Source organism: Misgurnus anguillicaudatus, unplaced genomic scaffold (assembly GCF_027580225.2).
Source record: "Misgurnus anguillicaudatus unplaced genomic scaffold, ASM2758022v2 HiC_scaffold_26, whole genome shotgun sequence".
Classification (NCBI taxonomy): domain Eukaryota; kingdom Metazoa; phylum Chordata; class Actinopteri; order Cypriniformes; family Cobitidae; genus Misgurnus; species Misgurnus anguillicaudatus.
This window is the reverse complement of record NW_027395276.1, coordinates 3,812,429-3,840,247: the sequence shown is the minus strand read 5'-3', so window position 1 is coordinate 3,840,247 and position 27,819 is coordinate 3,812,429. Positions and strand designations below refer to the sequence as shown.

General features: G+C 35.2%; 2 protein-coding genes across 5 annotated transcripts in view; one reads left to right on the top strand and one right to left on the bottom strand.

Moving 5' to 3' along the window:
- The first annotated feature begins 42 nt into the window (after positions 1-42).
- Positions 43-25,478, top strand: LOC129443224 (presequence protease, mitochondrial). The gene is made up of 27 exons (XM_073864406.1): positions 43-243; positions 629-725; positions 2,477-2,583; positions 2,691-2,842; positions 2,925-3,039; positions 3,306-3,402; positions 5,059-5,219; positions 5,309-5,435; positions 5,527-5,615; positions 5,844-5,972; positions 6,084-6,197; positions 7,925-8,021; positions 8,288-8,422; positions 12,153-12,291; positions 12,371-12,487; positions 12,578-12,707; positions 15,081-15,201; positions 15,649-15,725; positions 17,882-18,047; positions 18,134-18,234; positions 18,941-19,061; positions 19,451-19,501; positions 19,600-19,712; positions 20,595-20,720; positions 22,458-22,603; positions 22,751-22,853; positions 24,379-25,478. Exons 1-27 carry the CDS (start codon positions 197-199, stop codon positions 24,470-24,472), a joined length of 3,072 nt encoding a protein of 1,023 aa, XP_073720507.1. The 5' UTR covers positions 43-196; the 3' UTR covers positions 24,473-25,478.
- Positions 24,821-27,819, bottom strand: part of LOC129443213 (ATP-dependent 6-phosphofructokinase, platelet type) — a 40,020-nt gene continuing 37,021 nt past the window's right edge. For all 4 annotated transcript variants that reach the window (XM_073864409.1, XM_073864410.1, XM_073864408.1 and 1 more), the window contains 2 exons: positions 26,892-26,997; positions 24,821-25,478 (listed from right to left, as the gene is read on the bottom strand). In XM_073864409.1, coding sequence (XP_073720510.1) covers positions 25,331-25,478; positions 26,892-26,997 — 254 coding nt within the window. In that variant the 3' untranslated portion in view covers positions 24,821-25,330. The remainder of the gene's footprint in view (positions 25,479-26,891; positions 26,998-27,819) is intronic.

The following is a 27,819-nucleotide window of genomic DNA, read 5'->3' as shown; positions in this document are numbered from 1 at the left end:
CAATGAAATATTACGTTGTTTGTGGCTGTTTCCTCGTTTAGTACGCATGCGCCTTGAACAGCATGGAGCATGAAAGGGCAGATCAGCAATCATAATAGAGATATGACTCTATAAACACACCTATAATGTGTTTTAACTTTTAAATCTGAACCAGAATTGCAGTATTTATCGGATATATTCGGTCAACGCATTTACAATGTTTCGGCAAAGCAGGACAATCATCACAAAACTCAGAAATTTGAGGTAATTTTTATCATCTCCGCATCTGTCAGTTAAACTTCACTCAACCCGGTTTCAGAAACATGCGTGATGTGATTAAGGTTGTTATTTCTGTTAGTTTAATTCAATCCAAGTGTTTTTCTATAGCATTATTGCAAAGCAGTTTTACAGAACCACAAACAGGAGAGACATTAGGGAAACAACGTAGAGATCAAGGTGAAATGGAACAATTATAAAAATTCATCAACATTTGAAATTTACTGAGCGGTTTGTTTAAAAGTATAATTTGGAAGAGTTTTGGTGTATGTATGATGTAAGACTCAGAAAGTCTTAGTCACGCGTCATGTCTTATGAATGAATGACTGAGGTGTTTATGTATTTGTCTGATGAATAAATAATGTTTGTGTAGTTTGCAGTGTTCATGGAGGTCAAGAGGAAGCTCAGCTGTAGAGAGAGCACTGAAGTACACAACAGGACAGAAGATTCATGGCTTCACTGTCACTGAGGTAAAGACGTGAACACACACACACGCGCGACTTTAAAGTCGCATTGAAATTAAAATGAAAACTGTAATTTGTTTTGGAATATTGTGGTCTTTTTTTACAAATGCTTAATAATTAAAAAAAAAAACATGTGCCCTCATAAATAGTCAAAAACACACATCTCATCCCCTTTTCAAAACGATCTCTCTTTACTTCCGGTCATATGGAATGGCAGGTGGGCGGGGTCCGGGAAAAGATCGCAGCGATTAAACTGCATTCGGACTGGCAGAGTAGCAAAGCGATGCGATTTCAATGGAAGATTGCCGACTTCCGGCGACACGAGCAGTGACAGTTGGCGACTGGATGTCGAGAAATGTTTAACTTTATGCAAATTATGAGCGACTTTCGGGACCAATGAGAACGAAGCAGTGGAGTTTACGTTATTCGTCTCTCGTCAGTTAATGGAGTGGACGGTACTCTTTTGTTTTTGACAAGCAGATTTAGAAACGCCTCTTTTAAAAGAGACGAGTGACAAAAAAGTCGCTTCTAATGTGAATGTACCTTTAAGCCTGTTTGACTTCATGCGGCGCTGATAGAACTGGCAGGTGGATGACGTCAAATTACAGCGAGAGCGAGACGAAAATAGACTTCGTATGATTTCTCGAATCGCTCTTGTGGTACTTTGACATCATCCGCCTGTCGGTTCTTACAGGTCCGCATGAAATCGAACAAACCTATTAGCAAATAGCAACATGACCCAACTTCAAACGATCCAATTGGTTCTCGATGGATGAATTCCGAAGTCTAGCCCTGCCTTTATTCTTTTCAGAAGATGTTTCAGTTGGATATATGTCAACACAGGGAAAATAAGACAATCGCTACTTCCGTTTCATGGCGACTTTAATGTTATCTAATCTCACCAAAATGATAGTTACAACTGAAGTTAACTTTCTCAAATTGTTATTTCTATAGTAGTGATAATAACTAGTTGTGGGTTTTTTGTACACTTTTTAGGTAATTTTATAAATTTTACAGTTCCAGTTCTAAATTGGAGTCAGATAAAAGTCATAAAAATGTGCATGCATAAAAATGTAACACATTCAGAGCGATCTTTAAAACAGACACGGACATGCAGCAGCTTGCCATAGTATAGGGCAATACTTCCGGGTTTAAAAAGTGGCGCCACCTAGTGGATAATAGTGATATTGCGGAAAGACGGAAATACTCGTCATTGGCGGGGAAGCGTTTTCTCTTGATTGACGAGATATCTCGTCAATGGCGGCGAAAGAGTTAATTATTAATAATTATATTATAACGAAACATAGCAAATTATTGAATATAACCATAGTATTTTTATAATACTTGGGTATATTTTTTAAGTTGAACTGTTTATTTTTGCTATTTTGTTTTCCAATACTTTTATAATTTAAATTAATTTTTATGTATTTGCTTGTTCAGCACAAAGGTAATGGGTTAATTTCCCAGGGAACACACATACGGATAAAACGTATAGCCTGTGTTCTCTTGCATCATATAATACTACTAAATATGGTTTAAGGTTAGGTTAAGGCTGGTTTCTACAGAAGTGCACAGTCAGGAAAAGGGTCAAAAAAGTTCCCTTGCTGTCACTGGGGTTGTACCTATTCAGAGAGAAAACATTTGCTCTAAAAGTTGATATTAGCACCTCAGATGTGCATATTGGTACTAAATGTTTACATATCTCTACACCTAAATTCATAGTTTCTTATGTTATACTGCTTGTTATGATTGTGTAGGTAACTGCGGTTCCAGATTTGTTTCTAACAGCAGTCAAACTCAACCATGATGTTACCGGAGCTCAGTATCTACATGCAGCCAGGGATGATACCAACAATCTGTTCAGGTAAAAATGTGTTTTTAATATCCTTTGATCTGTAATCTGAATTTATTTAGAATATTTTCCTAATGGTATTTGCTTTTATTTGTGTGTATTCTGTATGTATTCTTCAGCGTGCAATTTCGTACCACACCCATGGACAGCACAGGTGTTCCCCATATTCTGGAACACACGGTTCTGTGTGGTTCTCAGCGGTTCCCCTGTAGAGATCCCTTCTTTAAAATGCTCAATCGCTCTCTCTCCACCTTTATGAATGCTTTCACAGGTACAGTGCGTCCCTCTCTGTGTGTTTTGGTGTTTGTTTATTAAATATATCTGTGTCTGATTAGGTCAAACTCTTTCCACAGCAAGTGATTACACGATGTATCCGTTCTCGACCCAGAATGCCAAAGACTTCCAGAATCTTCTTTCTGTCTATCTGGATGCTGTCTTCTTCCCCTGTCTCAGAGAACTGGACTTCTGGTAAAGGACATGACTTAATAGCTTAAAGAAATAGTTCAACTATCATGAAAATAATTTTAGTCACACACAAATTTTTATCTAAACCTGTATGCAAAAGAGGAGATATTTTTTAAAGGATGCAATGCATCATGCAACACTCCTTACCTGAAGCATCATTTTTTTTGTGGCCATAATATGTGCCCTTAAAATAACATGACCGTGAGTAAATAAAGTCAGAGCTAACTCTTCAACACATTGTTTTAGCTGGTTTTTGTTGTTATTTTCAGGCAGGAGGGCTGGAGACTGGAACATGAGGCTCCTACAGACCCCTCGAGCCGGCTGGTGTTTAAAGGCGTGGTCTTCAATGAAATGAAAGGAGTGTTTGTATGGAAATTGTTCTTTATTTTAAACGTACAGTAGTATTGTGCAGAAGTCTAATGGTGTGTTCATACCAGATGCGAATGAAACGTTAAATGTGAGTGATTTACATGTTAAGTCATTGCAAAGATGTGATAGACATCCTGTGACGTGAATTGAACGTTTCAGGCATGCAAGTTGAAAAATCTGAACTTTGGCAGATATTCGCATTGTAAACCAATCAGGAGCTTGCTCTAGTAGTGATGTGATTACGATGTAGCGAGTGCAGCAGAAATATGAAATAACAGTGGAGGACAAAATCATCGTCACTGTATGTGGACACCCGGAGCTGTACGACACATCTTCGTTCTTTTATAGTAACAGGAATTAATAGGATAATAGTAGTGGGTGATTCTCACGAAACCATTGAAACACCACGGCACTAATGATTTTAGCTTTAAAATGTGTAATATAGTAACATTAAAAAGCATCAGAATTAACACAATACTGTGTTCTACCTTGCACAATGTGTGATTTCAACATAAGAATTTATAATTGTAAATTTGATCTCATTTTCTGCTGAAATTCTCATTACCGCAATGTGTCCGGCTGTGTTTGAACATGCGTTATGTTGTAATTTAATCAAATTAACACAAAAATATTAAGAAAAAAAATAAATGGATGTTTTGCTAGACTACTTTAGATGACAGAAAAAATATTTACTGAATATTCATGTATAATAATAATAATGAAGAAAAATTAGGAAAATGATGTGTCCATGCCTGATGTTCTCATCCTCCGCAACACTTTTTGAGAACAGTTTAAGCACACATACAGAATTTTATTAAAGTTTAATTTTGAGTGACCAAGCACATGGACCAGTTACTTCAAGATGGCTACCAGGTAAGATCATTTTTTTTACAGTTAATTTGAAATATTGTCTTGTCAGAATTTTTACACGACATTTTGATTATCATTACCGCAACAGATGCTTATTAAATGTTACTTTGATTTTAAATGCATGTGCAGAATCTCCAAATTATGTTCTTTCAGGTTTGTCATGTCATTTTGAAAATATGTCAGTGTTGATGTTTTCTGACTGTTGCGGTAATGAGATTTTTTAGGACTAATTTTTAAAATTATGTTACAAAAAGTGTTAAATGATAATTAAAAGTTTTTAAATTAATGTTCCCATTTACTCCAGACTTTGTTTTTCAATGTCTGGTGGGAAAAAAGTAAATTTAAGCAATTTTTACATTTTCATGCTTGACATTTTTAAAACCAAGTTTTCGTGAGAATCACCCGAGTAGGTCGGACAAATCTGGTAAGTTGTAAAAAACGCTTTTTTCCTCAATTTGAGATGTATATAATTTGCCAGCTTTAGCTAGCTTGTTGTCTTAATGAGCGTATTTGCGTCTGCATTTCAAGCAGTAAATTATGCAAATTTTATGCGCAAAGGAAACAAGTTAACTTAAAATGTGTCGAACTACGTGCGAATAGCGAGATTTGTTCACTTAATTTTCATTTGGTATGAACGCACAGTTAGGCCGCCACCTAGTTTGATTTTTAAGCAACGTTTTAATGACCATATATGGTGGCCAGACATTTGCACATTTATACCATGGTAAATTCACCACTTTTTTTGTGATGTACTCTCTGTTTGTTTGTATTGTGTGTTTCCAGTCAGACAATGAGCGTCTGTACGCTCAGCACCTGCAGAATAAACTTTTGCCGGATCACACGTATTCTGTCGTGTCTGGAGGGGAGCCGCTAGCGATCCCTGACCTGACCTGGGAGCAGCTAAAACAGTTTCATGCCACACACTACCACCCCAGCAATGCAAGGTACACACGCAATACCACACAGAATCTGATACAATGCAAACCAGTTTAGTACGCAATGCTCATTATTGCATATTCTGCGCATGGTGCAGGATCTTTACATATGGAGACTTGCCGTTGGAGCAGCATCTAGAACAGATAGAGAGAGAGGCTTTGTCAAAGTTTGATCGAACACAACCAGACACGGCAGTTCCACCCCAAACACCCTGGAACAAACCCGTAAGTAGGAACGTGTGTGAAATCCACAGAGGATCAAAACACAATCACTGGGGTTTAGTGAAGCTCATGTGTTGTTTGTTTTGTCCTTCAGAGGATTGATCATGTGACGTGCAGCTCTGACGCTTTGGCTCCTGACCCTGTTAAACAAAACACGCTGTGCATGAGCTATCTGCTGGGAGAGTAAGTGGACACATAATAACACCAGCTGTATCTGTGCTAACACATACACATTGACATTATAAAACTGTGTTTTCAAACTGCTTAAGATGACATATATACATAAACATTCATATAACACAATGCACTACCAGTTTAGCTAAAAGAACTCACTCTTTTATTTACCGATATTGATTTTAAGCAGGTTGCTTAACTAAAAGTAACACTTGCAGTGTTTTTGTCTGTGTACAGCATTACCAACACGTTTGAGACGTTTACCCTGAACCTCCTTTCCTCTTTGATGATCTCCGGTCCAAACTCGCCATTCTACAAAGCCCTGATTGAGCCCAACATCGGTACTGACTTCTCTTCATCAACAGGGTAGGACCGCAAACCAAGATGACTTTTGACTGGATCAGTTTTTAACATATTTACGTTCTGCTGTTACGTTCACTGAGATCGTAACTTTAAATGAAGTGTGATTTAACGCAGGTTTGATGGCAGCACTAGACAAGCGTCTTTCACCATTGGTCTTCAGGGCATGGCAGAGGATGACATTGAGAAGGTCAAACACATCATTGCCCAAACTATCGATGACATCATAGCGTAAGTATTCTTATATTGAGATTTATACATCATACACAATTAAGCGTTCTATTGATTTAAGGTTTGTTATGATGGGACAATATTTGGCTGAGATACAGCTATTTGAAAATCTGGAATCTGAGGGTGCTAAAAAAATCAAAACATTGAGAAAATCACCTTTAAAGTTGTCCAGATGAAGTCATTAGCAACTGCATCTACTCACAAAAAATAAATTAATATATTTATGGCAGGAAATGTACAAAATATATTTATGAAAAATAATCTTGCATAAAATAATCTATATAATCTATAATTTTGACCCATATTATGTATACCCATGCTACTTAAGACTTACGCTGCATTCAGACAGCCAGCGATGTTATCGCTGTGTGTCGCCTATCTCTTTCAATGAGGTGTTTCTAAATCTGCTTGTAATACACAAATGAGTACCATCCACTCCAATAACTGACGAGAGAAGGATGACGTGAACTCCACTGCTTGGGTGATTCTCACGAAAACTTGGTTTTAAAAATGTCAAGCATGAAAATGTAAAAATTGCTTAAATTTACTTTTTTTTCCCACCAGACATTGAAAAACAAAGTCTGAAGTAAATGGGAACATTCATTTAAAAACGTTTACTTATCATTTAACACTTTTTGTAACATAATTAAAAAAATTAGTCCTAAAAAAATCTCATTACCGCAACAGTCAGAAAACATCAACACTGACATATTTTCAAAATGACATGACAAACCTGAAAGAACATAATTTGGAGATTCTGCACATGCATTTAAAATCAAAGTATTATGCTTCTATTAATTAAATTAACATTTAATAAGCATCTGTTGCGGTAATGATAATCAAAATGTCGTGTAAGCATTCTGACAAGACAATATTTCAAATTAACTGTAAAAAAATGATCTTACCTGGTAGCCATCTTGAAGTAACTGGTCCATGTGCTTGGTCACTCAAAATCAAACTTTATTAAAATTCTGTATGTGTGCTTAAACTGTTCTCAAAAAGTGTTGCGGAGGATGAGAACATCAGGCATGGACACATAATTTTCCAAATTTTTCTTCATTATTATAATACATGAATATTCAGTAAATATTTTTTCTGTCATCTAAAGTAGTCTAGCAAAACATCCATTTATTTTTTTTCTTAATATTTTTGTGTTAATTTGATTAAATTACAACATAATGCATGTTCAAACACAGCCGGACACATTGCGGTAATGAGAATTTCAGCAGAAAATGAGATAAAATTTACAATTATAAATTCTTATGTTGAAATCACACATTGTGCAAGGTAGAACACAGTATTGTGTTAATTCTGATGCTTTTTAATGTTACTATATTACACATTTTAAAGCTAAAATCATTAGTGCCGCGGTGTTTCAATGGTTTCGTGAGAATCACCCGCTTCGTTCTCATTGGTAGTCGCTCCCGAAATTCGCTCGACATTTGCATAAAGTTAAACTTTTCTTAACTTTCTCGCGTCGCTGGACACACCCATACGGTCGCCAACGGTCACTTTCGCTCGTACCGCCGGAAGTCGCCCGGTTTCCATTGAAATCAATGAGATTGCGTCGCTCTGCTACTGCTGGTCGCTGGCTGTCTGAATGGGGGGTTAAGGTTTTGTGGTCCAGGGGCACATATGTTTTAGTGATTGTAAAATTTGTTTTTAAGCAGATGTCTGGATTTGTGAGTGTGTGAATTATTTAACCGTCTAAATATGAAAAATTTCAGAACTGGTTTTGAAGAGGAACAGGTTGAAGCTCTGTTGCATAAGATTGAGATCCAGATAAAACATCAGAGCACCAGCTTTGGCTTGGCTTTGGCTTCAGTAAGTACACACGCATTTGTGAGGACCTCCAGTGTGCTTATAATAATTATTTTGGGCTTTTATGAACTGGGTTTGTCACCTGCATAAAAGCTCTGTTTATCTTGGTTTGCCTTTACAGACGTCTTTAAGGTTTTACAAGAAAAATAATATTTTTTACTGCATATATTTGGACATCAGATATTTAGCAAAACGTTTACAAACACCCATTTGCTGTCTTGAAATAGGCAAATAATTTCTCTCTTGGTCACTCTCTCTCTCTCTCTCAGTATATTGCATCCTGTTGGAATCATGATGGAGATCCAGTGGAGCTCTTGAAGATCTCTGAAAGTGTGTCTCGTTTCCGGCAGTGTCTAAAGGAGAACCCTCACTTCTTACAGGACAAAGTCCAGCAGTATTTTAAGGTAGTATTCTTTCATTTATGCAGTTATAACTACTTATTTGGGATGCATTGATATATCAGCCTATGGTCTAACGATTTGATTTGATTATGATTATTATGTGAGCAGCTTGAATCAATCCGATATGTTGATGCATCAAAATGCGTTGCATTTTTAATGAAGTTTGTTTAATTAATAATAACCCTAATCCAACCAGTCGGCTTCTTTGATAAGGCGTGTATCGCTTAGAGACGTAATGTGGCATCCTTAAAACATGGGTTTGCTTAGGAAGCAGGCAAAAGTTTGCTTTTGAGTCATGCATGGTATTGATGTTATATGCCGGTTTGTACAGCTAAACACGATATCAAACACGCACCCAGGCTATGTTTACATTAATGCGTTTATCCTTTAAAACGTGTTACTTTTGCTACGTTTACGCCTTTCATCTACACTACATCACCGTTTTCGACCCTCATAAACGGATTCGTTCGCAAACGCTGCAGACCCTGTTTTAGTTTGAGAACTCAGACGTTGCTCTGAGTGTAAATGAACGTAGATGGAGTTTTATGTAAATGAACAGCTGATGTTAACATGACAGTGCATCATTTTCAAAGTAAAAATTATTTTATTCAGGTAAATGGAGGATTGCAATGGAGGTTTTGCCAAAAATAGTAAACATCTATCAACCAGCTATTATAAATGCTATATCAGATTGTTTTAACATGTATTCTTATTGATAATGTCTGTTTTATATTTATGTTTGAGTATTGTTGGGTTTAAATATTGTTATAAAGTGTTTATGTTTTGTTTAAATTTAATTAGCTTATTACGAAAGAGAGACTGTAATTTTAAACGCCATATAGGGCGTTGTAAAGGCCAATATGAAGGGAGAATTGTAATGGGTCAGACATTATTTTCGAGTTTAATTTAAGTTTTGTTTTCTACTTTAAAATGAATTTCGTTTCAGATAATTTGTCTCTTAAGGTTAATCGATGTTTTGTTGATAAGTTTTGTCAATATAAATTAATAAAAACAATAAACTCAACGTCATTAATATTTAATGCTCGTTTAGCCGCTTGCGCTTTAAGCTATTTCTGTGTTGCTAGCGCAGGACGTGCACGGACCTCGCACACTTAAAGGGATACTTCACCGATTTAGCATTCAGCTTTGTATCTGTAGAAACCCGGCAGTATTACTGAATGACCATGTTTCCCTCCCTCATTTCCCCCTGAGAGGAGAGATATCTGCATTTTGGTTCTGCAAAAAAGTCCTCCGATGATGTAATATGACGATTTTTGCATCATCGGAGGACTTTTTTGCAGAACCAAAATGCAGATATCTCTCCTCTCAGGGGGAAATGATGGAGGGAAACATGGTCATTCAGTAATACTGCCGGGTTTCTACAGATACAAAGCTGAATGCTAAATTGGTGAAGTATCCCTTTAAAAATTAATGCAATAAGCATTTCTGTAAGCTAAAGCTATACTTCACCTCTTACTATGTTTGATTGAAGTTTGCATTTGCTGAAATTTATTTATGCTTCAAGTTCGCTACTGTTTAGTACTTTAGAAAGCTTCCTTTTTAAATCATAAAGACCTTTCTGTTTGGTTTATAACATCAAAATTAACCTATTAATCACATTAATATGTTGTAGGGGGGAGCTAGAACAATATAAAACTTTCCCAAACACATTTTTATAGGTTCAAAAATAGTGTCTGTTGTAGTTGCCAGCAAAGGACCCAGGTATGATTTTTTGTCAATATTGCACACCCCTATGCTGCATAAACGCGCAAAGGTAAGCTATTATTAGAGTAATACGTTATTTTACACTTTTATGCGCATGCGCAGTTACGTGATTAGTCATGTTTCATGCATTTATGGTGGTGTATAGTGTGGATGAAGATTTTTTTTTAAATGCCGGTATAAACGAGGATCGTTTTCATTTTAAATGCCGTTTTAAATAGCAAATGCTCTAATATAAACAGGGCCCCAGTCTTTAAAGGGACCATTTAAAATGTCAGCCAAAAAAAATCAATTCATACTCCACACATTTCAAACAGACGGGGGCAGTATACCTCCAGAAAGTGAGTTGGTCTATTTTAATTAAGCAGCTGCAAATTTAGCAGCATATATCAAGTTTGATTTACATTAGCAACTAAGTTATCATTAGTCACAAAAAAAAACATTTGGTCTCATTAAAATTGCAATGTTTTCCACTACGTTTCGTGCGTCCATTTGGTGTTCATTATCATCGAAGACATTTCAAGCTTCTTAGCTAATGTTACATTTTAGCATCAGCTTGGTAGATAACGGGTGAAAACTGGATCGGATCCGTGGGTAGAGCTAACTATTAAACGCTAACAGCTAAGGATGCGCGATAATTTGCATGCGATAGTCATTGCGCTTCTTGTCAGTGAAGCCGGTTTCTTGATTAAAAGTGAATCGCCATCAGCTGCTTTCAGATGGAGCCACATTTACTGCACAAAGCCGTAGTTCATGTACAAGCTGAGCATAGGTTATCGCAATGCCTATTATAAGTGAACTTCTAGCGAAATACTAACAGCATCTTACTTACCAATCGAAATGTTGTCATTTCGGAGTCGAACCTCATTTCTTTCATGTCCATTAGTTGTCTCCAGCGATGAAAAGCAGTGCCAGTATTTACTCTGGTTCGATTCCTTTATTTATCAGATTTTATTTGTGATTCCGAGCTCGTTGTTCCCTGCAGCAAATGGTTGTGGTAGTGGTAAATGTCTCTTGCTTTAGCCATTCTTCCGCTCTCTTCCCTGAACTGAAATATGTCCGAAAACCATATTGCAAGGCAGGAAGGCATCAAGGCATGTCCGAATCCATGGCTGTCCGAATTGCATTTCTCTGAGCTGCCTTCATGCCTCTTAAGTCAACAAGTTTGGCAGTTTGGCTGGCGGTTTTGTGCGTGGCCCCCATACCGCCTCCCATGGTCGAAACTGGTATTACAACACCAGTCGGGCTGTAGCTAGTAATTTAGCATGCTAATTCAGATTGATATTTCTGCAGCACTATACCTTGTCATTTTTTTTATGACATCTTTGCCCTTATTTCTTCTCATTCTTTTGATGCGTGTAGCTAATTTTTAAAAATCTTTTACCTCAATTATTACAAATGGCACCTTTAATACCACAGGCACTTGTAACACTAACCAGACCTCCATACATAACCACAATAAATAAATAAACCCACACGATCATCCTTTTTGTGATCGATCATCAATGCCACGTTTGAGTACTCGTGCCCATCAGTATGGCACAGAAATGTTGTATTGGTGCAACCCTACTAATTAAAATTTTTATGTACTATTTGAAGTCCACTAATAATGTTGCACTCTCTGCAGTGACCCACAATTGCTATAAGTAAATGTAAATACCCAGCTAACAAATAAGTTCTAAGAATGTTTCTTGAAAGTTCCCAACGTTCCCAAAAACATTCTGCCAACATAAAGTGTCCAGGTTTTTTTTTTTACATCATAAGAACGTTTCTTGGTTGTCTGTCATAATGTTTTAAATGTTTTATAACTGTTATAATAATAAAATGCAATGTTTTTAATATGAAAATAATAAAATGCACTTATTATGTTTGCAGAACGTTTTTGTAAACGTTGTGAACTTTTAAGGAACATTCATAGAACTGGGTAACATCATCTCCAGGCTTCACACCAGACAGTTTGTCTCTACAATAGCTTTGTTTGTGTTGTGTAAATGTAGTTGTGCTTTTTCAGGATAATACACATCAGCTGACTCTTTCTATGAGTCCTGATGAGAAATTCCTGGAGAAACGGGCAGAAGCTGAAGAACACAAACTACAGCAGAAGATACAGAGCCTCACCGATGTGGACATTAAAGACATCTATGAGAAAGGTACCATCTCAAGATGTGAACCGCTGAAAATATATATGATGTTTTGGTGTAGATTTTTATTGGTATTGTTTTGTTACAGGTTTACAGCTGTTGGCCGCACAGAACACAATTCAAGATGCTTCTTGTCTACCTGCGTTAAAGGTGTCCGACATAGAGCCGACCATTCCCTTCACACCTGTACAGCTGAGTGCCGCAGGTGAAAGCACATACAGCAAATACAGATAACGGATAAGCGATGTTAAAACTATAGAAGCAAAGCTTTTCTCTCTCTGTCGTCTTTATGCAGGCGGTGTCCCTGTACAATACTGTGAACAGCCCACCAATGGCATGGTGTATTTCAGAGCTATGTGTAACCTCAACTCCCTCCCTGAAGACCTGAAGATCTACGTGCCTCTTTTCTGCAACGTCATCACCAAGTATAAAGCACTTCTTATGATCTAGCACTGATGCATGATGTTTAATTGCATATAATAATCCAGAATATGTAAATCCTGGTGTACAGTAGAGTTGTTTGAGATTAAACTGATATGTGGACACGCTCTGTACTTTTATCAATCTGAGCCCGGGCACGCTTTCATCATTGGGATACGATTGTTTTGAACAAAGCAGGAAGTAAAGCAATCTCTTAACACTGGACCCCATCGTAATGTTAAGTCTGTGTTTTTATTTGGTGCGCGATGAAAAACAGCCCTCTCACATGCAATCATATTGCTTAGTTGCATTCACGTAACCCTGCTGTGCTCACCATGGATTGCACGCAGGTATTTATCTGCCCCAAGCACCAGCATGTGTTTAAAGTTTGGTTTTGGATTAGGTTCTGCTGTTTTTGCACCGTTGTTTTGCACAGCAATTTAAATGCAAGTAAAAAATAATTTACACGCATCAGCAGAATAGAGCCCCATGCACTGCCAATTTGTGTTTCAGAATTCAGATTCATTAAAGCTCACGTAACACGCTGTTTCTGCATTTCTGATGTTAATCTGGAGTACCTGTATGACATCCTTTTTATCTCTGAAGAGTCTTTAGTTTAATCAGATTTATAAAAGAAAGATTAGCTTTACCGAATCTTTCCGATAACGTACGAAAAAATGAAGAAGGAGGAGTTATACCGCGGGAGGAGCGAGTACGAGTCATGCAACACTATACAACACTGTTTTAACTTATGATTCACTACATGTTTGTGTCATTTATATAATATACACGCGCCTATTTCCAACATAAGACAGAAGTCTTACTTACCGCATACAACTCGTCATCACCCGGTTGGGAAAATCCGGCGCATCAAACACACACGCAAAACTCCGCTGCTACCCCGGATAATAAACTATATCCATCGTTTTCATAAGGCTGGATTTCTTCTCCTTACATCCAAAAACACACTTCTTAGTTCTTTCGTGCCATTGTTGGCTTTTGAAATTAAACAAAGCTGAGTGGCGTGATAAGATGTTAGGAAGCTCTAGCGTCTCCCGCTGATTGACGGGTGTGCGGGGTTTTCCAGGGGAAGTGGCCATATAAAGAGGTGATACGTATAGAAAACCCCTGAAACGTCAGTTGGAAGTGTAATCGAAAAAAACTATCCGAAACTTGTACAAACCCTGGTGAAGTGAATTGGGCACAGAAATACTCTGTAACACGTCCAGCTGCTGTTTTGACACTTTGCCTACGTTTAGCACGAGGAAACAACCCTACAACTGTGTTAATAAGTCAGAATGCTTGAAATACCATTAAACCACCCCTTTAAACTCAAGCAATTTGTGTGTGCGTCCATCCATGCGTATACACAAATATACAGAGACATTTTTAAAATTTTAAAGTTTTTAAAAGAAGCCATTTTCGGCTTCAGTGTCCGTTTTCGGCGAAGTGAATCGTACATTTTCGGTTTCGGCTCAGAATTTTTCTTTCGGTGCATTGCTAGACTTAATTTGTAATCCACCCTTATAAAGGATGATCAGTTAAATTAACACTGCTCAGTGTTTCCATAGTTTCACACTACAGAACCAGTGTTAAAAGTAATCTGTAACTTTAACCTCTCTATCACCATCTTTGTTTGAAACCAAAAATTGCATCTTGTAGAGTTATTTATTAACTTGGGTTTAGATGTTGGCTTTGTTTTATTTAAAGGACAAGTTGGGTATTTTACACTTAAAGCCCTGTTTTCAGATTGTTTATGATGAAATAGAACGGTTTTGACTGAAATTTGGACATATGATGCTGCCCCGAGAATTTTCGGGTGTTTCTTGTTTCACCTCCAACCTCTACAATGGGTTTATAGGTGCACAGGAACAATCCTTCCTGAAATGCATTTAACTTTCGTTTACAAAGACGTGAAACTCACCGAGTGGTCAGGGGTGTTCACTGATATGCTCTCACAAAAATTGCTGCAAAAGACGCTTTCCAACAGGTTTTATCGTAGTTTTTTGTCCAACTCCATTGACTTGTATTAGATGTGCTGTGATAGAACCGATAGAAACCGAAAATTCTCGAGCCAGCATCATATGTCCAAATTTCAGTCAGAACCGTTCTATTTCATCATAAACAATCTGAAAACAGGACTTTAAGTGTAAAATACCCAACTTGTTCTTTAAAGTGACTGTTATGGTGATCAGTGTTTGTTTTAGTTGGATGCTTGATTTTTAGCTTGTTTTTTTGGCTGCTATAACTTTGTATGTTTAAAACATTCATTAAAACACTGCTTTAGTGTTACTTTTTTACCAATATAAACACTTATGTTTATGTAACACTGTGGATGTTGGTGTGCAGAAATAAAATCTGAGATTATTTCACCCCAGGTTGGGCTGTGGTGAGCTGGACTATCGTCAGCAGGCCCAGCGTATTGAGCTGAAGACCGGAGGCATGACGGTCTCTCCACAGGTCATACCAGACACCGATGACCTTGATCTGTATGAGCAGGTATCTCCGTCTTAACAGACCTCTTATGTACCCCTATCTGCATACAAGTGAAGCATTTTGAAGAATGAAGCTGAATGTCTTTTAAAACCATTTATTTTAATGAAGTTTATTTAACTAAGTTCGGGAGGAGCATGGTCATGTGATCCAACCAATCAGTGCAAAGAGGTCCCTATAAATGGCAGTCCCTCACCTCTGTCCCGTGACAGATTTTTTGCAGCATCCCTCCTCCACCCCAACACCTCACTCTCATCTAGATTCATTTATCACAGATAAAGGGAGTACTCTGGGTTCGGGCTAAAATTCCAAGCTTGGAGCCTTCTCCTCGGACAGCACGCCAAATTTGCTTTATCTCATTCCCTATCGATTACATGTTAATGCGAACTCGTGAATACCATAATGCAGTCATTTGTGTTGCGTTGTGGTGTTTATAAAATGTGTGTTTTGCAGGGTGTTATCCTTTCTTCTTCCTGCTTGGAAAGAAATCTACCGGACATGTTTCAACTGTGGAGTGACACATTTAACAGGTCAGTTTTGTTTATAAGAAACTTGTTGAATGGCAGGTAAAATACGGGTTACAGCCTTTTTGAATCATCATCATTTAGTCACCCTTTTGCCACTGCAAATAATGACTTTCTTACCTAGTATTTTTGTCTTGTTTTCAGTTAAAATATCTATAAAATTCTTAAAGTTTATATTTTTTTTAGGGCCGGGACTCGATTAAAAAAATTAATCTAATTAATTAGAGGCTTTGTAATTAATTAATCTAAATTAATCGCATTTTAATCACATATAAATATTTGACCTGAGAACATTAAGAATTAATTTTTTTACATGGATTTTTTTTAGTATACACTCTTAGAAATGATGTGTTAATTTTATACACATCATTGTGCGGTAAGCTTTTAACACATTATGTGTAATTTTAAGACATTATGTGTCATTTTGTGTTGATTTTGTGTTCAAGTATAAAACATGTTGTGTTAAAAGTAACACAAAATGTGTTGTTTCAATAATAACACAGAGATGGGTGGATTCCAGGATGACGCAGTTTGTTGTCCCAGAATCAACACTAATGTGTTGTTTTGACTGTCTGTGTTCCGGTACCTATTTGCGCGGATCCCACACCTCACGTATAAAAACAACAAAACATAATATACTATATAGCCTATATTAAAATTAAAATATAAAAAATATATTATGCACATTTTTAAGTTGCACATCGTTTATAGTTTTCTTAAGTGGGATTCAGATGTGAAAAGCGCTGCATAATGTACGCGCTTTTAGTCTTACCATTGAAACTTAACTAAATTAAAAAATAAGAGGTGATATATAGCTTTAGCCTACATAAATGCTTGTTTCTTTAATGTTGCAAGATCCTCTTCAGGTTTTCTTGCTGTTATGTTTATAATAGTTCATTGTTCAGAGTTCATATTGAGGATCTTATAGTCCATTTAAATATGTTCTTACAAACTGACTCTATTCGTCAGAAAAACACCATTTAACTTTTTTCCTTTACCTGCCGTCGCTATTCTCTGTGCGTGTCCTCATATTAAGTAGCCTATTAAAATTAATATGAAGTTGATTTTTGAAAGTCTTAAGCACACCGCAAATCAAACGTGCTGCTATATGCTCTAAATGCGCGTGGAAATGTAATTTCTGGGCACTGCCAAGCTGATTTTTAAGTGATATAGGCTACTCACTGCATGTTTTGGCATTCGGTAGCATATGCATCAATGAGATGCACGGTGTTGCTTTTAATGTTCTTTTTAATTTATATTCACAAAACCTAACAACAAAACATTGTTTATAATTAGTAGACAAATTATTTGAAACGAAATTCATTTTAAAGTAGCAAACAAAACTTAAATTAAACTCGCAATAAGCTAATTAAATTAAAACAAAACAACATTACAACAATATTTAAACCCAACAATACTCAAACATTAACATATAACAGACATTAGGATACATGTTAAAATAATCTGTAGTTTGTTGGTAGATGTTTATTGGGCAAAACCTCCGTTGCAAACCTCCATTTACCAGAATAAATAATTTTTACTTTGAAACTGATGCGTTGTCCCGTTAAAATCAGCTGTTCGTTTAGGTTCCGTCCACTTTTATTTACACTGCAGCACAACTCCGGAGTTCTCGAACTAAAACAGGGTCTGCAGCATTTACGAATGACTCCGTTAATAAGTGCGATTAAAATGCGTTAAAATGTTTAACGCGTTTTTTTTTGTGTAATTAATTAATCTTAATTAACGCGTTAAAGTCCCGGCCCTAATTTTTTTGTCTAAAACCAGTACTTATTTTAAGTAAATTAGTGCTTAAAACTTGCAAAAAAGTCCAATGGAATAAAACATTTTTAAAAAAATAAGTTTACTTTTTTCATAAACACCTAATTCAAGAAAAAAATTCTTATTTAATTGGCAGAGTTTTTTGCTTGCTTAAAGTTTATATTTTTTGTCTGAAAACTAGACTTATTTTCCTAGATCATTTTGCTGATCAAGAAAATGCAAATTATTTTAAGAATTTTAAGATATTTTTACTGAAAACAAGACAAAAGTACACAGTAAGAAAGTCATTTTTTTTTGCAGTGTGTAAGTCTGTCTGCATTTACATGGTGACAGTGACACGGCATTAAGTACGATTAAAGACTTTTGAAATCTGCATTTTCCAGTCCCCATTTCAATGACGAGGAGCGTCTTCGTGTGCTGGTTATGATGTCAGCTCAAGAACTGGCCAATGGGATCTCATTCTCCGGTCACTCTTATGCGATGACACGAGCTGCTCGATCCCTCACACCAACAGCTGACCTGCAGGAGACCTTCAGTGGGATGGACCAGGTAATGTTTCACATGGTTCCTCATTGTTCTCAAGTGTTTGAGGGCTTAAGCAAAAACAAAGATTGTTACTGACATTTTAATTTTAGGTAAAGTTTATGAAAAGGATAGCTGAGATGGCAGATCTGACATCAGTTTTGAGGAAACTTCCAAGGATAAAGAGGCACCTGCTCAATCCAGAAAACATGAGGTAAACAATGCTATATTTAATACTACAAATCACATTATATTAGATCAAACATGTAATGGTGCCTTTGCCTAATAATGCAGACATCCCGGATGTTCTGGGAGTGTTCAGCATATTGATAGTGATGCCTGCAAATGATGTAAAATATCCTAAAAATTATTTATTTGAGAGTGTGCGAGTTAGAGAGGTCAGGTTCAAATATATTTCTACAAGTCTCTGTTTTGTTATGTCTCTTCAGACTAAGCAAGAAAATGACAGAGCGAATCCTGATTGGCCAATATGTATTCGCTCTGTCATTTGTGACTCTTTCTCTCCTCCTAGCAAAACCTCTTTCCGGATGGATGTCTGATGTTGTATTGATTCTTGTAGTTTAAAATAAAATTTAATTACAGACAATATTTAATCATTTTTGTGCAGTAAACAGCGCTCCAGTATTGCATTGTAATTCTATCTTCTAGGACAATAATTGTTTTTGATTCAAACAATTACAAAAAGATAATTGAGGTAAAACAATTATTGTGCAATTAAAATATAAATTGCATGCTGCTGCTGGATGGATGTGTTTGTAAAACACTTCGAAGGCACCACTGCTTTTGCCTATTGCAACACAAAAATGTTAAATAAATGCATGTTTTCATAGTCACTGAGTAATCGTGTTAAATAATCGTGATTACAATTTTTTAACCAAATTGATGATTTGATATTCCAGGTGTGCAGTGAATGCCACACCGCTTAAAATGGCTGATGTTCAAGGTGAAATGGAGAGGTTTATCCAAAATATAGCAGCCAATAGAAAGGAGCGCAAACCTGTCAGACAAAACATTGTTGAGGTAAGCAGCTGGTCACACTTCAGCTAATGCAGTTCAGAAATACTGACCGCAATGTTTATTACTGGTTTATTGCCTGTAATATTAATCAACTCAGTATAGCAAATCTTTATTGTTTTAAACCTTGATACGTTATAAACATAAATGGTTTATAAAAATGACAAGTGGATACTGATAGAAAAAAATCCACATCCAGGACTTAGCCCTGTCTTTACAATAAAGGCTTTTTACTTCAATACTTGCAAGTGCCTGGATGTGGATTTTTTTCTATCAGTATCCACTTATCATTTTTGAAATATTGTTCCCCTTCTGGAGTATCAGATGCGTCCCTGACTGATATATTCTTCTTTTTACTATGATAATATGGTTTATATTTGTGTGTTTATCTGTAGAAGTCCTTGGATGCTCACACTGGATCAGCTGCGAGTCGTAAACTCATCTCAGTAAGGACATTGAAACATTAACACAACATTCATATAATATAATATATTCAACCTTTTGAGATGTTTCTGTAATATTAAACTCCCTCTCATCCTCCCAGGAACCTCATTTTAAACCCTGTCAGATGAAGACTTACTTTCAGCTTCCCTTTCCAGTGAACTTTGTCAGCGAGTGCGTACGCACCGTCCCATTTACACACGCCGATTTCCCCAGGTGAGAATCCACTCTGTTGACTCTTAAACACATCATGTATGGGGTAATAGATTCATTTGAAAATTAAAAACAGTGTGTGTTATAGTTTTAAAAAACTTTGAAAAAATATTTTCATTCGGAGGCTTTACATCAACTTTGACATGACGTCAAACGGTTGCAGTCAAAATAGTAGGTGGCACACCTGCATGTCATTAAAAACACAAGATCATCAATGTCATCTGTTCAACCCTTTCAATATGAACCAGAGAGTAACACAAATGATGAACAGTACAGAAATGTAAGATAATCAAAATAAAGATGATCTGAGAGGTAAAAATGTGGAGTAAAACACATCTCATATGATAAACTATAGTAAATATTGTAAACTATAGTAATATTTTGCGAAAACCATTATGTGCCGTCATCGACCCAGAATGCACTATAATGACGGCCTCCACAGATCAAAATGAGAATTAAATGTTTTTTTGAAGTTATAAAAATATTTAGTGTATATTTGCCTTCTACTACTTAAAATCCATTAATAAAAACAAGTATAAAAGCATAAGAGTCTTCATAGTCGAGGTACCCTTAAAGCCATGAAACACACAAGACATTACTGATGCAATGTGCATTTCAACCCACCACTTACATTATCTACAAATGTATTTAAACAGATAATAGTTAAATAATACTATATATATCCTCAGAAATGACTTGCATTAGAAAAGAGCCAAAGCTCATCTAAAATGGTAGACACTAGACAGCACCAGTTTAGTATTTTGTTTGGGACTGTCTAAAATGCTTTCACCTCATAAATGCATCACAAAGTTAAGAAAAGACATACTGTATCGCTCCTGCGGTCACACAGATTTTAAAGTATATAATGTCTGGTGTCTCTTTCAGTCTGTGTATTTTAGCACGGATGATGACTGCTAAGTACTTACATGGAGAGATCAGAGAAAAGGGCGGAGCATATGGAGGCGGGGTCAGATTGGGAGCAGGTGGCCTGTTCTCCTTTTATTCCTATAGGTATGTCGAACGCATTTCATCCAAGTACCAATGTGATCGATTCTTTATAGTTTATAAGCTCGGCATCCTTTTAGTGTCCTCATGAATGTTTAAGTTGCTTTCGTTTTATTTATTTGTTATTAATGTGTTTAGGATCTTAATTTTTTTTCTGTTATAATTTTTTTACTTTATTGCTTATTAGGGCTGTCAAAATGGCTGAACAAGTACATTCGAAATTCGTCCTTGAAAAATAATAAAATTCGAATTATATTCGAATTATAAAGAGCTACTTTATCTTGGAGAAAATACTCCTAAAAGCCCACAAGAGGGCGCAGCACAAAGCCCCAATAATATAAACAAATCATGCACAGCATATTTTTGGTTAAAACGAATGTTATAAACACTAATAAATTAAAGATAATTTCTTAAATTCATATGCAAAGGAACAAAAGTGCACATAGATATCTGGAAGTGCAAAATGCCTCAACAGCCAGCGTGTATAGGCTATTAACACAAACATAGTCAAGAAACTATCCATGTATACATTTACAAATTATTTTATGTACCGTACATTAATTAAATTTAAAAAGAAAATTACAGAGCCTCAGTTAATACAGAACACAACAGTGTCTTAATGAAATCAAAATTAACCAGTATATTTGTGCACCTGTAAATGTACAAAACGAATGCCATACATAGACAATGCATATTAATATAGGCCATTTTATATAATATATAAGTAGATAAATGTACGTGTTTCTAATAAAGTATGAAAACGAATGAATCTTTATTTAAGCCAAAATAAGTGGGAAAGATCATTAGTCATTTAAATTTTGTCAAGCTTAAACGCGATTCACAACAACTTATATTATATTTTGAATGTTCCTTGGTTGAAAATATGTAGAAATATAAGCGAGTAATAATGTACAGAACAGAAATGTTTAACTTACGTGCAGAGCGAAGCCGTTAATAAAGCAGACTCTCCGTAATTAGAAACGTACTGAAACAGTCGAGTTGGCAGATGATCATCATGTTTATATTTCACGCAGATAATGTTGATGAAAAACTTGCATATCAAATGTCCAGGTGAAAGTCAAGTTTCCAGTCAGTCATAAAAATAAAGCCACCGCGGCGCTACATTGCAACTCTCTCATATGCGTTGTGGACTCTGTAGATGCACATATGGTTTTAATGTTGCTAAACAAGTAGCTGTATTATGGCACTTTCGTGTTGATCAGTTATTTTAAACTTTAAAACTGCATGTAGAACCAGACGACACTAATTCTGTCATCTCAGCTAGTTTCACTTTGCGGTTGAATTCCAGTTGATGCTCCAAAAACCAAAGAAGCATCACACAGCCCTTTTAATACGTATTCTGTCCGACTCGTAATCCCCACTGTCTTTTCTTGCTATTTTTCAAATGAATAACGCTGGCTTGCTCCGCATAGTTGGCTGAGCCGCTAACGCTCTGTATAACAATCCGCGTCAGTTACGTCATCATAACGTTGCGTGAGCTTCCTGACACAGATAAATTCGAATGCAAAGTTTTACGTTCGAATATGCATATTTTTTTTACATTCGACGAATATTCGAAATTCGAATTAAAATTTGACAGCCCTATTGCTTATATTGTTTTTTTGTAGTTTGTGTTGTTATAATCATATTTTGTATGTCTGTTAACACCTTATGACACTTTGTTCATCTAAAGCGCTTTAAGAAATTACTTTTAAAAGCACTAATAATAACTTTATCTCCTAGAGATCCGAACTCCACACAGACCCTGTCGGCTTTCCGAGGCGGAGTCGAGTGGGCACGAGAGGGGAAGTTTACGCAGCAGGACGTTGACGAGGCAAAGCTCTCCGTTTTTTCGGCTGTTGATGCACCTATAGCGCCCTCAGATAAAGGTTAGAAAATGCAAGCATACTTTTTATTAAAATTAATGAGTGATGTTTTGTTATTTTTAATTCTGATATTTTGTGTTTAGTATGAGATATGTATAGCATGTTTAGATGATATTTATGATTCATGAGCATTTCACCACTGTTCTGCAGGTTTGGGACGATTTTTAAATGGCATTACAGATGAGATGAAACAAACATATAGGGAAAGACTCTTCGCTGTGACGGATAAAAACTTAATTGATGTTGCTGGCAGGTAAAAAGGCATTTTGTCTAGATTTTAAATTTAGTGTTCTGGTTGAATTTTTTTAAAAGTTGTTTTAAATTGTGCCTGTTATATGTGACCCTGGACCACAAAACCAGTCATAAGTTGCACGGGTATATTTGTGTCAATAGCCAACAATACATTATATGGGGCAAAATTGTTTTCTTACAGAATGTAACATGATCTTTACTTAATATCCTTTTTACATTTCCTACTGTAAATATATTACTAATGATCAATACATTTGATATGTGTTACTAAGGACTTCATTTGGATAACTTTAAAGGCAGTTTTCTCAGTAGATATTTTTTGCAAACTCATTCAATCCTGACAAACCTTACATCAATGGAAACCTTATTTATTCAGCTTTCAGATGATGTATACATCTTAATTTCAACATTGATCCTCGTGACTGATTTCGTGGTCCAGGGTCACATTTATTAAATGATTACTTAGTCAATGAATAAATTATATACACAATAAAAAATTTCTATAGATTATAATCTTTAAGGACAGTACAATTTGCATAATTTATTCAAAACCACAGGGAAATTATAAAATATGCAAATTGTAATGTCTTTATAGATTATAATCTATAGATATTTTACTTATTTTATAATTTCCCTGTGGTTTTAAATAAGTGAAGTAAAATTTCTATAGATTATAATCTATAAGGACAGTACAATTTGCATATTTTATAATTTCCCTGTGGTTTTGAATAAATTATGCAAATGTTACTGTCCTTCTAGATTATAATCTAAAGAAATTGTACTTCATTTATTTAAAACCACAGGGAAATTATAAAATAAGTAAAATTTCTTTAGATTATAATCTAAAAGGAAAGTAAAATTTGCATGCATTATAATCTAGACTGACAGTAACATTGCATAAATTATAATCTAGAAGGACAGTAAAATGTGCATAAATTATAATCTAGAAGGACAGTAAAATGTGCATAAATTATAATCTAGAAGGACAGTAAAATGTGCATAAATTATAATCTAGAAGGACAGTAAAATTTGCATGCATTATAATCTAGAAGGACAGTAAAATGTGCATAAATTATAATCTAGAAGGACAGTAAAATGTGCATAAATTATAATCTAGAAGGACAGTAAAATGTGCATATATTATAATTTCCCTGTGGTTTTTAATAAATTATATAACATTTCTTTAGATTATAATCTAGAAAACAGTAAAATTTGCATACATTATAATCTAGAAGACAGTAAAATTTGCATGCATTATAATCTGGACTGACAGTAACATTGCATAAATTATAATCTAGAAGTACAGTAAAATGTGCATGAATTATAATCTAGAAGGACAGTAAAATTTGCATATTATAATTTCCCTGTGGTTTTTAATAAGATATATAACACTTCATTAGATTATAATCTAGAAGGACAGTTAAATTCACATATCCCTGTGGTTTACTTTGCTTGGTATTTTTTGCAAAGCTGCTTTTGATTGCAATGTTTAATTTGCTTCAATCCCATTTTTTTTTCAAAAACAGGTATCTAGCAATTGGCCAGCAGACGCACGGAGTGACGATTTTAGGACCAGAAAATGAAAGCATCAGAAAAGACCCATCCTGGGTAGTTAAATAGGTGATGTTCCTCAATCTCTGTTATTACAGAAACATGCACATGCTTTATCACGCACAAGTCATGCTTGTACTCTTTTACAAGAGTCTTCAGACACACATTCATGTCTGTTTCAGACGTCATGATGAACAAACGGCTCGATTCTTTCAGGTGCTGAAACTGCCCAACTTAGAGCATAATTTATCAGAACAGATGAATATTACATTGTCTTACGTTTACATTAACACATATGTTGTGTAATGAAAGATTATTTATGAGATGTATTTAATAAATATTATTCATTAGAATGATTTTGTTTCATTTTCAAACGATTTTAGAAAAATTGGAAATCTTAGAACAAAAAAGTAAGCATTATGACATCAAATGTGCATTTTATTATATTATATTTTCTGTATATGTTATCTAATAAATAAAGTCACATAATTACAATCTAAGTTTATGCATCATTGGTTACACACAATGAATTTTAGGACAAACATGTACACTAACACAACATCTGCTTTGGTACAAACAGCTTTCATAAACACACAGGACAAGAACTAGATAGCTGTGTAACTATGACACATTAGTGCAAGTCAGCAGGATGATGATGATGATTCTCTATAGCTTTATATTTAAGAAAAATAAGCTCTACAATAATCATTATAACTCGACTATTCACAAAATATAGCACTTTGCCCAGTAAATGGGGATAATAAAATAAGCGCAGAGATTGTAACCTCACAATACACTGTATAATGATTTTCTTGGCTGAATGTCTAGTGTCACAATTTCATGTGAATTGATACATCGTATATGCTTGTGTGCTAACATCAAAGTACATTTCCATAGATCTGCTGTGGGTTTTACACAAAGCTTACTTTAAATAGCCGAGTGGTCTTTAGCTCTCAGACGAGCGATGTGTTCCAGCTGGCCTGAATCAGACACGTCATAACTGGTTTTGTACTTGGCCAGTATCTTCATGAGTGGCCGTAGTTTGAGCCACCATTGTTCCTTTGGGATCCTGTGACTGGAAGAAAGCATTTCAAAATGTATTAGATTATTGTGCGCAGTTAATTATTCTTTTGTTTTAAAGCTGCCCAGCAAGCAATTTTACTTTGATAAACAACAAGACATGTTTTCAAACACAGCTCAGACATTTAGACTAAAACAGGGCCTTTCAGTGAAAAAATTAAGAGACATCCAACCACAGCCCAAAAATAAATTAAACAAAACCAAACAGCTTGTCATCACTGTTTACATGATAGATTTTCGGACATCTCACAACTCACTACACAAAAATAACATAACCAAATTCCAGTTTATCTTTGCTAGAAGTGGGTAACTCATAGCCGGACTATATTGGGTGAAGTTAACCTAGATGGTAAAATGACAGCTATAGCTTGCTGGGTGTTTACAGACTAAAGAAAATCCTGCGTGCCTCCTTTTCAACATATTAATAGTTAAGATGTACAATGTAGCCATACTTAAACATTTTCATTTGATTATCCATGATTGTATTATCCATCCTATTTTAACTAGTAATTTAACTAAAGGTACAACAGGTTAGTGATGGAGGCTTCGAAACTCACTATTCTTTTGTCTCGAATCATTGGTTCGAAGCGAGTTTTAAAACTAGCCAAGATACGTGATTTTAGCAAACGAGGCTTCATTACATCATAACGGTTTCGAAACGTTTTTACACTATTTTGAATTAGCAGGTGTCGCCAACGTGTGTGGTGTTTCAAACGCTTCGAAAACTGAGTCAATTTTCGAAGCAATTGGTTCAATTGATTCAAAGCTTCAAAAAGCTTTGTTTCTTTCATCACTACAACAGGTATCTATTGTTGAACTAAAAACTGCTGTTTTTACCCATACGGCAATAAAATACATTTCTTTGATCAAGAACATGATTTAAATATATACTAAATAGATTTTGTATAAAGTAAAGCTTAATTAAATATATTTTTGAATTAGAAAATATATTTAGTTTTAACCTTCATATATTAACATATTTTTAAAAAAATGTATTTTAAATTCTTATTTTACAACCCATACGGCAAAAAAAAATTCCCTGGCCAAAATAAAAAAAGTTTAAAAAAAATGTATAAAGTATCAAATGTATAAGCATGTATAAAATATCATTTAAAAAAAAATATGTTTACAAGTTTACAAATGCAAATTTAAAAATATAAAATAAATGCATATATTGGTAAAAAAAATTGTTAACATACAAAAAATGGCCAAAAATATATTTACTGAAATATATTTAAAATTATATTTGAAAATATTTTTTTCGTATGGGAAACATCTTGACTAACATCATCGGTGCAATACTACAATAAAATACTACAAAAGTATGTCAGCCTTAAACATTTTTTTAAGTGAAGGAATTAAAAAATAACCTTTATACCTAAATGTATGCATGTGTTTTAAATCTTACACAAAATCGATCTCATCTTTGAGTTGAGTCACGGGCTGAAAGACCAGAGCCCTGCGTCGCATTCCCAACAAACATGCAGAATCCTCTGTGTTAGCAAACACACGGCCTACACAATACACACAAACACATGAAATTACACAAACATTACAGACAATGGGGGAAAATATATATTTTTAATTATTTAAATTTTTTTACCTTCATCTGATCCAAATCACGGAAAGAAGAATACAAGAGCAAAAAAATTACAGTATGAATTGCGCTGAGTCACAGAAATGTGTTTCTGTAGCTAAATGTGTTATACAAAAAGGTCTGAAACCCAGGAAACACATACTAATAAAATATATAACTTAAATGCACTGTAAGTCTATTCAAATAAAAGCATCTGCCAAAATGTTAATGTAAAATAAATGTCTATAGTTAGGAAATGAAAATTAAAATGAATTTTTTTGGAATCCACTTATGTGGAAAACGTGTTTATTTGCCAAGAAGATTCCCCCAAAAAAGCAAGCAAAATGTTTATTCATGGAAGCATAACCCAGATAGCAAACAACCATTTAAATAGTTGATTTGTCAATGTTAACCCCATTAAAACAATATTGCATTTGCAACCTTTATTAATATTGAAAATATCGACATTTCAACAAACCATCATTATGGTGATCCGTGTTTGCTTTAGTTGGGCCCTTGCCTCTTGTGTTTTAATGTTAAAGGTCCTGTTTTCCTGTATTTTTGAAGCTATGATTGCGTTTATGGTGCGCAATATAACACGTGTTCATGTTTCGTGTGTAAAAAAGTTTTTTCACACAATTTACTTTTCTCTATACCGCCGTTTTCACTGTCTGAAAATTGGGCTGATGTCTTCCTTGTTCTATAAAGTCCCTCCTTCAGAAATATGTAACTACTTATGATTGGGTAGCTGCTACAGTGT

Excerpts from the sequence above, each read along its gene's own strand:
- LOC129443224 (XM_073864406.1), top strand. The coding sequence starts at position 197 with ATGTTTCGGCAAAGCAGGACAATCATCACAAAACTCAGAAATTTGAG. Across the intron at positions 12,708-15,080 it reads TTCTGCAACGTCATCACCAA|GTTGGGCTGTGGTGAGCTGG; the intron begins GTATAAAGCACT and ends ATTTCACCCCAG. Across the intron at positions 18,235-18,940 it reads CTCAATCCAGAAAACATGAG|GTGTGCAGTGAATGCCACAC; the intron begins GTAAACAATGCT and ends TTGATATTCCAG.